The following is a 15,253-nucleotide window of genomic DNA, read 5'->3' on the forward strand; positions in this document are numbered from 1 at the left end:
AACATTAAGGTTATGTGGCCCTGTTGAGTAGTTTTAATTGAATACAATCAATATACAATAAAACATTTATAAAAAGTACATGTATATAAATTAAATATAAAATAATTTGTTATATTATTATACCCAAACACAGGCTGTGTGTCCGATGAAACCACTTATAAAGCTCAGAAATAGTTCTGTTAGCCAGCACATCGTTATTCAGCCGGGGCTATATCTTCCTATCTATTAACCATGAGTAATGGAGAGAAAGAGAGAGACAGATGTAAGAGCTGGAATGAAAAATAAAAATGAATCAAATCCTGAAAGAATGTGGAAAGAATAAGTAATTTTTGAGTGAAAGAGAGTGAGTGAAAAAGTGAGAGAATAAATAGGGGAATTATACATTTATGGGTATGACGTAACAGGTTTAGGTATGTGAAAGAAAGCCATTAAAATAGTACAAATAATTGTTGACAGTTTCTTACTGACTTGCTATTTGAAAAGCCATCTGATAAACTGTCTGAATCGTTTTTCTTAAAAAACACAACACAGACACAGTTCAGATCAAGCAAGCACTACAGAGAAGATTAGAAAGTTGACTTTCTTGAGCCATCTGAAGCCCTTTCTGTTACACCCTTAACAGCTGCTTTTTTATTTTTCATTTTTTATCCCGACTGCCGGTTTCCTTCATGTTAACAGACAGTTCAATCACCCCTCAGCCCAACAGCTTTCAGGTCCTGCCCACAAAAACAGTCTAAGCAGTAACACAATAAGATGGAGGATACCTCTGCACCAAAGCAGATAAGAGGTGGGCACCGCTGGCCTGCAGCTGCCGCAGGGTTCCAGAAGGGAATCCCCCTCTCTGAGATTAAAACCCACAAACCAGAGTTAATCTCCCCTGGCCTCAGGAAACACACACACACACACACACACACACACACACACACAGACTAGATTAATCACATCAGAGGACCGAGCAAGGGAATTCTCTGACCCCATTAAACCACCAGATGACACCAAAACTGCCACTGGACGCCCTGCCTCTATACGTGATGGATGTTACAAATACCAGCCCAATGTCCTGGAGAGATATTCTTCATATGTGAAGGTCGCTGTCACGGGTTGAGATGTTCATTTAAATTCAGTTTTTCGACTGATCGACATTTGGCTGAAAATGTGAAAAATGATCGTCTGATGGACTTACCTTGAAACTGGGTGAACTTTATGGTCCCCATGCGTTCTCCGTTCCTGAACATCACTTGACCCTGCAAGACACACAAAATAACTCTCAACACGACTGTGGATGAAATATGTAAAAAACACAGTGTGCAGAAGTCTAGTGCATTTTAGATGATAAATATCGCCACGCATCGCAATTTGGGCCGATACGTCTTACGAGATCGATTTTCGATCTCATTGCTTACTCCGGCACAGGAATAAATTACGGTGTATATCTTGAAGTCTGGCACAGTGCTTGTTTTTCCGACCATTTGTTAGATTAAAGATCTGTGAATTGATCTCTTTTTGAGGCAAACATAATAAAAACTGATTTGTTAAATGACAGAAGGACATGGAAATCTGAGAGAGCGTCAGATCGGGTCAACTGAAGAGGTCTGGGATGCCTTCCTGGTTTAAGGATAACAAAAGTTCGATTTTTCTTTCTAAACAAATCTGGAGTGATGCTAGGGTGCTGTGGGTGGTAGCTAGGGTGTTGCCATGCAGATGCTGATGCTGTGTGGCAAAAAATAGACGGTTTCATCGGACGCAAGCGCCTGGTTCAAATTTTACTTTCGGTCTGTGTTTGGTTATCGGTCTGGGTAGTGGCTAGCAATATTTTTTATATTTAATATGAATTGATATGTTATTGTATATTAATTGTATTAAACTACTCAACAGTAATTGATTTTTTTGCGGAGGTCTACTGGAAGTTGAGTTTGGGACACATAACGTTTGTTTATGTTGCTGCCATTGAAACCGTCTATAATAAAACTTGACTTTCTTAATATAGGAATAATGCGGCTACGGTTTTATAAAAGCAATGAGGCACGTGGGAGTTTTATATTATAAACATAGTCACGGCCAAAGGAATTCGACTGTATTTACATTATAGCAGAGACCCTCAAACCTTAATGAATGACTTTACCCAGTCACAAAACACAATCATTAGCAGAGGGAAGCCGTTTCCCATAAATCATTCATTCAAATATGACTCATCAGACACTGCTGACTAATCACGGATTGCTGATCAAAGCGCAGACAGGTATACAGTGCCTTCACATAAATGCTTCATAAAAGCTCCATCATTAAATCAAAATATTATCTAGTTTGCTCATTATTTCGCAAAAAGGAATCATGTTAATGTAGTTTGCCGTCTGCCTGCCCCCAGAGTTACCTAATGAGCCATTTGAAAAGATCTTGGATCACTCGCCCCAATAAAATCACAGGTGAGAGACGCACTTCGTTACCACGGCAATAATTAGAACCCCATCAAAACAATGGGAGCCAACATGGCATTTCTAAAAACAGCTGCCTTTGATGTGTAGAGCACCCACAAATCTTTGTTCAGATACTCTGAGATTGGCGCACTGGGTAAACGCTTCCCCTCACAAAACAATATAGTTGGGAAACTCAGTTATTTGCGCAAACCGTATGTAATGAGAACTACACTACCCTCTTACAAATGAAACATACAGAATACAATGACCTAGTTGTGGTAATTTACATATATTTAGAAAGTGGTTTCCAAAAGTATGTCTGCATAATTATTTTCTGTGTTATAATGATTGTTTTCCAATAGTTCTTAAAGGAACAGTTCACCCTAAAATGAATATTCTGTCGTCACTTATCAACTTACTCATGTTTTTGTTTTTCTCATGATGTTCACAACACTGTTTTGCAATCAATGAAAGTGAATGGAGCATCTGTGTATTGTTTGTCTCACCATTAACATTTTGATTGTATTGAATGGAACAGTGTGAACATTCTGTCTTACATTTCCTTCTTTGTTTTATTGAAGAACTCAAGTCACTCTTTAGGAACGCCACTAAGAATGTTCTTTTGTCAATGAAAGCTTTCTAAATACATTCTAAATACAGCCTTTTTAATTCGAGTTTCATAATATTCACCCCCCCCCCACCTCTAAAGCTGAAAATAGGCGTTCTGTTGTGCTGCAGGTGTGGGATTGGGTCAGACATGCTGATGACACCTTTATCAGTGAGTGTGTGCAGACCTGTGGACAGGCGTGCAGGGGGCGTGAAGGAGGTCAGACAGGTGTGAATGGCACCCTCAGGCCTGCAAAAGGGGCTCAGGGTGGAGGCGATAAAGGTGATACAAGCAAATTAGGATGGTCTTGTCAGACCAACCATACAGGCACTAAAATTAAAACACAAGACTCCAGCAAATCTGGGGCCTCATTTATCAACAGTGCGCAGAAAAGGTTCTATATTTTGTCCTACGAATGAAGATTAGAACGTGTCTAAGTACAAAAAAATCAAAGGTGCGTACACGGTTCTTACACACACCAGTAAGTAATCATTGTTGATAAATCCCACATGTTTTTAAGAGCCATGCACTTTCACGTTCATGGTCATTGGCATTCGGAAACGCCCCCAATGAACCATATATGGTGACGAAACCTCCCTTTATAAATCACGTGAATGTACTCTGTGCTCTCACTAAACAAATCACAGCGGTCTTTGAAAACGCATTCTTTGCACAATGCATGTTTTGCTCAATTTGGTTTTTATTGTTTATTTCATAATTATTTATAGGAGATTTATTTTGCATAAATTAAAATGTTCAGAAAATAAACCGAATTTGCAGTTCCGAATTGCAATGTTATTATCATTTGGTAAAGCGATGTAGTAATAGAAAAGCAATAAGATGTTTAAATGTTTAATTCATATAATAAATATGCATAACTCTTTTTGTTCTTTTTCAGTCTGTTTGAATGTTTTTTCTTTTCTTTTTTCATATATTGTTCTGTTAAGTGCGTCTTTACATTGTGCTTTCAATAAAAGAAGGTTTGCCAAATCATCCAGCAAAGTGAGATCAGCCATGACACTATTACTACATTTCAAATTACTTTCCATCTGTCTTTTGTAGCTTCTCACACCAATTATACAAATGTCTAGCTTTAACTATGAATTTCTTATTTGACTATTTGCAAATAAAGGACACACGGTGGCACTTTGTTTTTGTAGTATCACTGTTCTACCACTAGATTTTCTGCAAAAGCATGCTCAGAGGTGTGCTTATATTTACACACAATTCTACGTATAAGTACAAGTTGGTAGATCCAACACTTTGGGTGAAACTGTTCTTACGCACTCTCTACACATTTGTGCATACGAACTTTTGATAAATGAGGCCCCTGGCTTTTAAATGTCCCAAGCATATATAAAGAGGTACAAGTGTTGTTAACTATCTACTGGTGCTTTAATGACTTATAGTACCAGTCAGTGAAATATAGCAATCTAGCGGTGAGGTTGTGAATTGCAACCAACGGCTCAGTCCACCGCTGACCTCTCCCTTTCGAAGCACTACGGTGGCTGACACAGGACAATGTCATCACGTTTTTGCTTTTTTGCAGGAGGAGATAAAGTATTTACTATGTAGAGTAAATTAAGTTATAATAAAGTTATTTGCTTTGTAGAGCAGTTTGTCCATTTAGGGCTACTGTAGAAACAACATGGCCAATTCCATGTAAGGGGGTGTATGTAGATAGAAAAAGCTCATTCTAAGGTAATAAAAACACAATGCTTTATTATGTAAGGTCTTCATACACCTCCGAACACATAGTTATGTATATTATATTGCATTTCTATCAATAGATCCTCCTTAATCTTACACACTGGTTCTTAATGTAAGAGACTACCTAAAATACAAATTCTTAAATGACGTAAAATCTTGCATAAGACTGCCTGATTAGTGAAACACAAAAGAAAAATGTCTCAGTGGTTTTGTGTCCATACAATGGAAGTCAACGGGGGCCGATGTTTTCTGGTTACCAACATTCTTCAAAATATCTTCTTATTTATTTGTTCTTAATGTAAGAGACTACCTAAAATACAAATTTTTGTATTTTAAAAATATGCCTTTAAGTACATGTGGATACTTGTATTTTGTTAGGCAAGTACACTGTATGTGCACATACTGTACAAAGTGTAATCTCCAAAAACACAAACAGTAAACAGATTAATTTGCTGCAACGGGATGCTGTAATCGATAAATTATGTGTCTGTCGTAATTGGATTCTTAATTCATTCTGCGCTCTCTCTGGCCATTGCATTTGCATTTAGATACTGCAAGTACAGGCCCACACTGGTGAATACAGAGCTAACATTCTCCTGTCCAAATCAGCCCAGTGCACTTCTTACTCGAAGTGATCCACGGAGGCGACTCTAAGCTAATGTTTTACTTCCTGGGGCATGCTGGCACTCGATCGATAGCTCCACTCACAGAACTCGAAATCTGACGGAGAAGTGAGAACAGCTCGTTCTGCTGGACACACAAACCTGGGCAGGAGACAAACCTGGTCCTCAGGGGAGCACTAAATCTGCTGCAGTCACATCGCAAATCACACAGGCGTCCGGTTTTATGTGACTGTGCTCGGTGAGATTGTGTACAATTATTCAGCTAAAATCATGAATATTTCATATCCAATGCTACATAAAAGCACAACCGAAATTAACCTTTTCTGACCGGTCGAACACCTGGATTTAAAAGAGGCTGTGACACAGCGGTGTAAACATATGCTGAAAACAGACACATTAAACAACATCTGTCAATCAACGTTGTTTTCTGTCAGCTGTACACAACAATCCCAGCACGAGCTTTCAGCCACGACTGTAAAACACATTAGCCTTAACACCTTTTTGTAGTCACGATATGCATCCGAATGTCTCAATGCCGTCAGATCTACACCCCAGATGCATTGCAATGCATCATGCCGCTTTCACACTGCACGCGTAAGCAGCGCATATTTTTTTCGGCACACATACCACACGCGTAAGAAGCGCTTGCTCAGGGAGCATAAGCAAGCAGCAGTGCAGCGATAATTTCGCCGTCAAGTCTATTATTAAAGCGACATGGATTGACAGGAAAAAAAGGAAAATATAAAAATACTTTTACCTTTAAAGCATGTAAGTGGTGTCTAATGTGTTTTAAACAGTCGCCATATGCCTTTCAAAATACTTTTGCTAGAAGTTTTTTGGCCAAAACCACAAAAGCACATTTAAAGGCTTTATAATACAAGTATATCTTAAATGTTATGCTTATATTGCATATAAATGAGTGGTAAACGATTGCATTACGCTGTCAGTGTACTGTCTAAACCCCACGGTCATCATAACCTTCTGAAAACAGATAAAACTACATAAACATCATGCTACATGCTATATAAGAAATCATAGTTATGCAATCTACTTAAAAGGCACTTTGATGAAGTTCTGGAAGATATTTTGCTCATTGATGTATTTAAAATAACATCATGCGAAATTGCATTGTTGTACTGTGGTACCCAGGCAGCGCGGTGCATACGCTGCCAACGCTCTCCCTACGCACTGCTTACGCGTACGGTGTGAAAGAGGCGTCACACTGTGGAGTGTGTTTGTGTAAATGTACTTAACTACAACAACCACTTTTAGCATGATCTTGTTCTGGCATTAAAACAGTATTTTCTCTTAATTCTTGTGTTTTTGTTGTTGTGTTTTCTTCCTCTCCATTAAGCTTCTACCCTGAGATCGTAAAGCACATGTATTGTTAGTTGTCAGCCGGGGCAGCCATAAAGCCCACTCCACATCACACATGAGAGATAACTACTGGATAAAAACTGAATACATAGAGCTGGAGGACATACCGATACCCACAGCACCTCTTAACCTCCATTTTTCTTTTCCCAAACCGACAACCTTTCCTTCATTACACAAAGGGAAATTTCCATTTTAGCTTTAGATTCGCTGACTGGCTTTTATCACACTTTTGGCAGGCCGCAGCGATGTGTTCTCATAAACAAACATACACGCACAGAGATGCTTACATTTGGTGATGTCTGCAGACGGGACGCTCCCTGCATACTAAATAAAGCATGGACCTCATTCTGCTAGCTACATTGCGCGTTCGCAGTAGCGTTTGGTTTCTCTCCATCTGGGGCGTTTCGCACTGACAGCGCATCTGGTAATCGCAAAATGGCCTTTACAATGCATTAGCTTTGGGAAATGTCACTTGACGGCTCAATGTAAAGTGACATGAATAGATCCTGGTAGAGCCAGTTGATACGCTGTATTGTAGCTTCTAGTGGTACAGCTTGCATGAGCGCCAGAAGGCCTTCCAGACCTTAAACCGGCCCTGAAGAGATCACAAATTCCATTACTTTGAAGCACATGCATCAAATGCATCTGAAGTAGCGTTCCACATGTGTCCGCACGTGTAACCATATGTGCATGAATGTTCTTGAGGAAAACATTGCCGTCCGATGTCTTCTCCCTCAGGTGCTTGACTATTCCAACCAGAAATGTGTACCTTTTAATTCTGGATATCATTTGGCATTATTATTATTTTGTCATATTTTATAATTGATACCGTGAAACCAAATACTCACTAAATAGCTTTATTAATAAAATAGCTCTCTCTTTATTAAAACACAAAACAACAGTTTTAACTGTTCTGGGGGAAATTATGGAACAACTTTTTTGAGTAACACCTGACAGCTAATATATTTGTAAATGAGATCCAAACGGGATGCTTAACGAAAGCAAGTCTGCATTCTTTGTTGGCTGGAATTTAAATACCATAAAAGCTCAACAAGTACAAAATATTACCCATGAGTGCATAGACTATCATTTGTACACATTTCAATGAGAAGTTAAGATTTAAGGCCCATACCCACCAAGACGGAAAACTATAAAGTTAACTCTAACAAAAAATTATTAGCATCCAAACCAAAGGACAATGAGTCATTTTGTTACTTTTTGATCGTTTGTGCAGTTTTCATGCAACTCGAATGGAGTTGAATTGGCTGTCAATCCAAACACTTTTTTTCATCCCAAAGTCACCCCAACAGTATATTTTCTCTGTATTTTCAACATAATAGTGATGGACTCCACTATTCTCCTCAATTTAAAAACATTTTTGTCATCCTCATAGTTATTGTTATCGTCCTTTGTGTAAACCAAAATCTTTACACATTAAACCATGTCAATTTAGAAGAAATTTAGCCAGCCAGTAGACAAAACCCGCGAAACATAAACTTACCGTGACTCCGAAGAAGTTGGTCTCGTTCATGACGTCCAGAACCATCTTGCCCACCTCGCGATCATCCACTGTGAAGTTGTGGTACATATCGTGTCTCTCCTTGTGTCTGAGGATCTCCATGACACGGGTGAGGGTCTTCGCTATCACCCAGATTCCATCGTAGGCGAAGCCGTGGAACTTGCTGGTCTCCACTCCTTTCTGCTCTCTCTCTCGATTGTATTCCCTTGCATATTCCTGCGGTGTCTGAAAAAGACGACAAATGTGTCTATGCTGTGCTGATGAGCGTGGAACAGCATATTGATAGATTTATAAAATAAACAAAGATATTAATAAAAAATGATGCATTGTTTTAAAAGCATCAGATAAATTGGCAATGTATCAGTTTTTTCCTTTTTACTTGAGATTCTCACCCTTCCTGATATTCCCTTAATCTGTTTGGCACTGAGGGGCTCAAAATCCACACTGATATACCCCTCCATAGCTGTCAGCAGCTTCTTAGTCGTACAGTTAGTGGAGTTTGCCTGCTCCCACCAGTTCCCCTGATACCATCCCGGGATGATCCACTGGTACTTACTGCCATACATGTTCAGGTTATAGGCCTAGTGCACACACAAAAACAGACAAATTTCAACGCTAATGCATTTACATTTATACATTTAGTAGACACTTTTATCCAAAGCGCCTAACAATGAATTCAAGTTATATTTTTATCAGTATGTTTAATATACTGCAATTCAAACCCATGACGTTTGTATGATCAATCCCAAAAGCCCGTTCAAGATGTTCCAACCTGATCTCACAGGAATTTGTAACTACAGTAGGTAGTCAACCAGAATGCTCTCTACCGCCGCGTTGAGTGCCGCCGTTGGGGAAGGGTGGCAGTTAAAAAACATTTACATGTGAAACTTGTTCGCAAAATTACCGCCAGGAGGCGCAAAGGGAGAGTTTGCGCCTTCAGTACTTTACCATATGTACTGTGAAACAGTGAAATTCAATGTGATAAATTCATTATTACATGACAGGAGGCAACACATTAAAGATTCGAACAAGAGTTATTCACGTTTATAATACAACAAAAAAAGCGATATATGCGGAGAATTGAGCCAAATGCAGGACATAGTAAAGTAATCATTAGAACAAACGTGGTATGATCACAGAGGTTCATATAAGGATCATTTTTTTCTGCCAGTCTAAAGTGACTGCATATGCCTGATAGTTATAAGAACACACTATTATAATAATAAAAAATAACCATGCACTGTCTTTTCTGTCCTTATACGAGCAAACTGTTGAACCGTTTGATTGTTTTTAAAAAGTTCCATAACCACAGTTTAATACGTCCCTATTCGTGGGTAAGCTTTTATAATAAATGTATCTTTATTTAAGGATAATCTCATTTCCACCACAGCGCAAACGCAATGAAGTTCAATATAAAATTTTATAATAACATTAAACAGTCTTCATTGAACATATCACCAAGTAAAACAAAACAGTAAACATTTTGAACGCGCAACAGCTCCAATGCGGGCAGAACCTTTAATGTAATATTTGTACCTTTAATAATATATTGTACAATTGTTTTTGCCATGAGCGATCATTTTACACTAAAATATGCTACTTGTGCGTGAGTGAAAACCGTATACAGATCACATTGATCATGCAGGGGTGGGCAGTTTGCATCAGCTACTTCAATATGCCTATGAAGAACATAGCGGAGCGTAGCCTCCTCATTAGCGGTTCCGTCTCCCAAGCTGGTGTAGACCGATTGTCGGTTCGAGGCTCGCTCGGAGCGGGTGACAGGCTGGTGACAATCAGCTAAACCAGAAATGAATGATACAAAGCGACAACAGAAGCCTACACGCTGTCTTTCAGCCAATACCTGAGGCCGAATGTGACATAATATCACTATTTTTATAATTATAAATGACTGCGGACCGGAGAAAGTAAACTGCAAAAGGCGAAAATGTAACATAAAATTATTATTAATGAGCTAGAACAGAGGCCCGTGTGAAGACGTGAACAAAAAAACATCATATTTGCCAAAATATGCACTTGATAGACCGTTTCATCGGTTTTAAATTAAAGTGTGACGAAATAGTGTATTGACCTGCGTTTAAATGACAAGCATTGAACTGTTTTAATTCTCTCCATGTCAGTAGGCTACAGGCTTTTAAAAACAGATTCCACTTCTCAGTTGACGGCGGATGGGAGAGGTGTGAATGTCTCGCTTTTTGAAAGAGCAGAGTTTAGAATTAATGTCTTACCTGCAGGGTGACAAATAAATGTAAGACGCCTTAACACTGATAAGAAACTTAACTCCAAACATAAGCGAAACATCTTTGCCAAAATATGCTTTTTATAATCGTAATGCTCCTAATTTACGTAACATATTCAATTATTTTAATATTACATTTTACATATTAAAACACTGTAATGCCCTCTCGTTTAAATGACAAACAATTAAATGTTTTCATATCTTCTTTATCAATGCAGCACTTTATAAAGTAATTAAGGTAAAAATCCCTGTTTACATTTCAATCGATTTTTAAATATGCAACTTCTCAATAGACGTCTCGTTTGAGTTTTGGCTGAAGTGTTATAGGGTGATTTCTTCTTGCAGTCGCAGGTGGTGGGGGTTGATGGAGGTTGTGTGAGCAATAACAAAGAGCTGACTATTAAAAGGCTTTTAAAGTGCAGGGTTCAGATAACTGGAAAGTCTACCCTAATGGTAAAAAGGTAAACATTTTTGTTTTTAATGTTTTGATATGTTTTGACCGACCACGCTTTCAGGACAATACAAGTCGTGAACGGGGCTTGTCGCTGAACGCTCACTTGCTGCGGCTGCCACATTTAAAAGAACTTTAAAAAGCCTGACATTATGAAAAGCCTACTGCAGAGACATTTCTTGATTTATGACAATATATCCCCAATGTATGTGAAAGTAGCCTACCAATATTTATACATGAATGTTTATAATTGAATCCTGGGTTAACATCGGAGAAACGCAGCTGTGTTTGCAGTGGTATTTATTCCATATGGGCGATATATGCTGGTAATCCAACGATATTATACAACACATTCGGTTTTAAAGGAAATATAGCTAATTCATGTTAGAGTTGGGATTTGCCATTTTTTTATGAATGACGCGCATCGCACACACGAGCAAACACGCGCAGAGTTTTGCACAGCAGGGGCGGAGCCAGGGGGTGGCCAATGGTGGCCAAGGCCACCATAAATTAATCTTTGGCCACCCCCCTGGCCCCCCAACACCGCTTTGCCGGCAACTTTTTTGCGGAACCATTTTTGTACACAGTTGTTCCCATATGGACGCATTTCAACAGCGCACCTCAAAGAAGTACTTCTACACCCAAACTGAAGGTGGCTGTAATACACTCAACTTGAATTTCAACCACCAACCAGTGTTGCCAACTTGGTGACTTTGTCGCTAGATTTAGCAACTTTTCAGACCCCGTTAGCGACTTATTTTTCAAAAAGCAACTAACGACAAATCTAGTTACTTTCTGAATAAGCCTTGGCGGCTTAGCGAAACATTCTGCTTCAGGTCTAATGCCCCGCGAGAGCGAGCTTTTGCCTTCCCAGCGCAGCACCGCCTCTCTGTGTCTATTCTGTTCAGTGCGTGGCAGGAGAAGCAGCACATTCAGTTCAGACTGCACTGACACGTGAATGAGAGAGGCATGTACAAACAGTGTTTCCAAGAACTAATCACTTATTGACCTTGTTTGAGCATTTATAATTTAAAATGCGATGACTGTATGGACGCATAAACAAGAACACAGACGGATTTTAGCTGTTCAACGAAAGTGACTGCTGGTGTGTAGTTTTAATTGGTGAGTTCACTCACTGTTACATGCGTTTTTGTTGTCTGCCAACAGAAACAGAAAAATAAGTCATTAAGAACCTATTTATTGTGCATTTGGGTGCATTGTTTTAATATAATACTGTATACAACCGCTCAGAGAGTAGAGATGTGAAGCAGACCTGTAGCACTTAGCTGTCAGATACTACGTGATGACGTCACTGATATGCGCGTGACGTCATTTGGCGACATTTAGCGACTTTTCGGGCAGGCTTTAGCTACTTTCCATTGAAAAGAGTTGGCAACACTGCCACCAACACAATTACAGAAGAAGAAGAAGTAGTGTTGTTGCTGTTCGCGTGTGCTCCAACAGACTTTGCGCGTGCAGTAGGAGGACTGTCTGTTTCCCGCCGCGAGAGAAGAGGTCACAGGTAAGTTAACAAGAAGAATTAAGTTTATTCACTATGTTTGAAATGTTTCTTGTCTTAATTTATGTATATTATGGCTGGCGTGCTGAAGTTGAAACAGACATGGTAAAGTTTGCTAAATTAATTTAGGCTGTTAATTTAGCAGTATGAAAGTCGCAAGATATAAACAGTTTCACTGTGTCGGTGTCATTTAAAAGAGCGTTGTAGAAGGCCATTAAAAGTAAAGTCAACTTTCAGTGCTGATTTAGCTTAATGGTGGTGGTCTGTCTGTGTCATATCCTTGAAAGGGAATTAAAATGTTTTGTTGGCAGTTGGCAGCCAAATGATAAAATGCAAAGTATTGCAAAGGAATATTTTTGAAATGCTTGCCCATAATGTTAAGGTTACTATATTTTGGTTTCTCTGTGATATTGTAATGTTTGTTTTATAAAAGTGCATTCTGGTATATTCTTATGTCGTGTAATTTGTCATTATGGTGTGAGCTTTATCACCAATTAAAAAGACACCACCTTCTGCAATGCCACACTGTTTCAGATCTTTTTTTAAATCAGTTTAGTAATACATTAAAAAACTTATGTGGATCTTCATGATGTAATTCTACATGGCAATCACTGCCTGTTTAAGTAAATGAGTGAGTGACTAAGAAACACTACTAGATCCAGAGTGACTTGCCACATAGGGAAAAAAAAGATGATATCAGTTTCTGTGCTACCCCTGTGTGAGCTATGGTCTCAGTCTGGCCATGAAAATTGTCTGGCTCCGCCACTGTTGCACAGGCGCTCTGATCTCACTCGCTGTATTTCTCAATTTGCACAAAACACAGAGCGAATACAAACATTAAAGCTCTGCATGCAACCCAGCATTAAATGAAAACACTTCTTATATATTGAAAATGATTCAAACCGAATAAAGCATTGATTGAATGAATAGAGCAAATTTAAACCCTTGTTAAATGAAATGATGTATTTATGACTAGTATTAAATAAAACTATTAGTGCCTGTGGGTTTAAGTTCTTGTAACTTTGATATTGTAGACAGCGTCTTAACTTTTGCCCGTCTGCTGAGTGAGGCAATGAGTTTGACACGTCAACTCACGCTGAGTGAAGATCTGTGAATAGACTGCCACTCAGCGGTAAATAAGAGTCAACACACATTAAAGAAGTACCGCCGCGGGGACGGCGATTCGTATGATTTCATAAATTGTGAATCGTACACAAACGTATGATTACTAGAATAAATGCTTAAGGCCCACCCCTAACCCCGCCTCTAAACCTCTAAACGTAACTGGCGCAAAAGCAAATCGTACTGAAATCTAGGAATTAGATTGTACGAATTCATACTTAGCCAAAATTAGCCATACGTTTTTGCCGTGAGATTGTGTTGGATGGTCTGGTGCTAGTAATTAGAATGGTTTCAGGTTATGTTTACAGAGATATACAGTAAATGACAGACTTACGCAGCAGAAGACTTTGGCGGCCAGATTCTCATCAAATTGACCGATGATGATCCGAACATCGTTGTCCTATAAAAAACAAACAAACAGAGAATAGGATTAAACAGGTGGTTAATGTAAGACTTTAATAATAGATATAGAAACTCTTAAGACACTTAAGCCACACTTAAAAATGTATGAATGTATGCATTATGCATTAAATATCTAAGCAAATGGCATTTTAATGAAAGATAATATAAGCAGACATTTCAAGCAGAACATTTCACTAAAAAAGTATGGTATGTTTGAATGATAAAACATAGATACTGTACACTGCAGTGTAAAAAATATCCTGTAAAAATTACATTTTTTCCAGTAAAATTAAGATTCTCCCCTGTTTTACGTTTTTTGACCGTCTTTAAAAATAATATGTGAAAAATCTGTGAAACCAGTAAAATTTCGTAAAATTACGTTTTTGTTTTGCAGTGTGGGTACAATAAAGATAATAAAGAAAGTAAAGGGTCAATATCTATTGTAAAGGTGAAATATAAGTTATATTAAAGATCCAAAGTAGTCTGACATTATATCCATGAGGTCCACAAGCCATCACCAGTGTCAAGCCCAATATCCTAAACCTGCATAACTAACTTGAATGACCTGCAAAGACATTCATGTAATGATGAAAAAAGCTGAAAACGTTTTACATAGTACACACTTCATTAAATATACAGATAATACACATTTAGTTCTTGCCAATTCCCAGTGCTGTTTCGCTCTCTTCCCCTATCATTTACAGTCTGTTCCCCCACTGTTTCTATCAATAAAATCCCTAAAATAAAAAAGCAAGTAAGCAAGCTTTTCATGAGAGCAGCCTGGCTCCCCACGGGGGACCACAGTACATGAAATGCGTAAGCAATTTCCAAAAGCGCAGCTTGGGTGTATCTTCGCCGGGTGAGATTGCATTATGTCCGAGCGACTCCATCAATTACAGAGCGACATTAATGTCAATGGCGTGAATAGTTTCATATCCATATTGTTTCCTCTGTGTCCGGCATACAGGCTGCATGATTGAGTCTCTAAATAACTCGGCTCACTTTGCAGCACTGCGTTTCCATCCTGACCATTTCTGCATCGCTAAGGAACAATCTATCACTGGAGCAAAGTCTCCATGTATTACACACGGCATGGGGCCTTCAGCCACTCCACAGCGCTGTGGCAGACGGAAGGAGAAGAAAGTTGATGGGGAAAGGTGTGACATCCATTTTAGAAGGACTCTGAGGACATATGAACATCATGCACTATGTGAAGGGTGTTAGTGAATGAATGGAAAGTTATAAATTCGAT

The 15,253-nt window shown here is 38.8% G+C and overlaps 1 protein-coding gene across 1 annotated transcript in view; it reads right to left on the reverse strand.

Moving 5' to 3' along the window:
* The window catches only part of gabbr2 (gamma-aminobutyric acid (GABA) B receptor, 2), a 179,716-nt gene that overhangs the window by 54,226 nt on the left and 110,237 nt on the right, over positions 1-15,253 (reverse strand). Inside the window, exons 5-8 of the mRNA XM_057354280.1 lie at positions 13,934-13,999; positions 8,643-8,831; positions 8,233-8,475; positions 1,184-1,244 (exon numbers count right to left, since the gene is read on the reverse strand). Coding sequence (XP_057210263.1) covers positions 1,184-1,244; positions 8,233-8,475; positions 8,643-8,831; positions 13,934-13,999 — 559 coding nt within the window. The remainder of the gene's footprint in view (positions 1-1,183; positions 1,245-8,232; positions 8,476-8,642; positions 8,832-13,933; positions 14,000-15,253) is intronic.

The sequence above is a fragment of the Triplophysa rosa genome, linkage group LG16 (genome assembly GCF_024868665.1).
Source record: "Triplophysa rosa linkage group LG16, Trosa_1v2, whole genome shotgun sequence".
NCBI lineage: Eukaryota > Metazoa > Chordata > Actinopteri > Cypriniformes > Nemacheilidae > Triplophysa > Triplophysa rosa.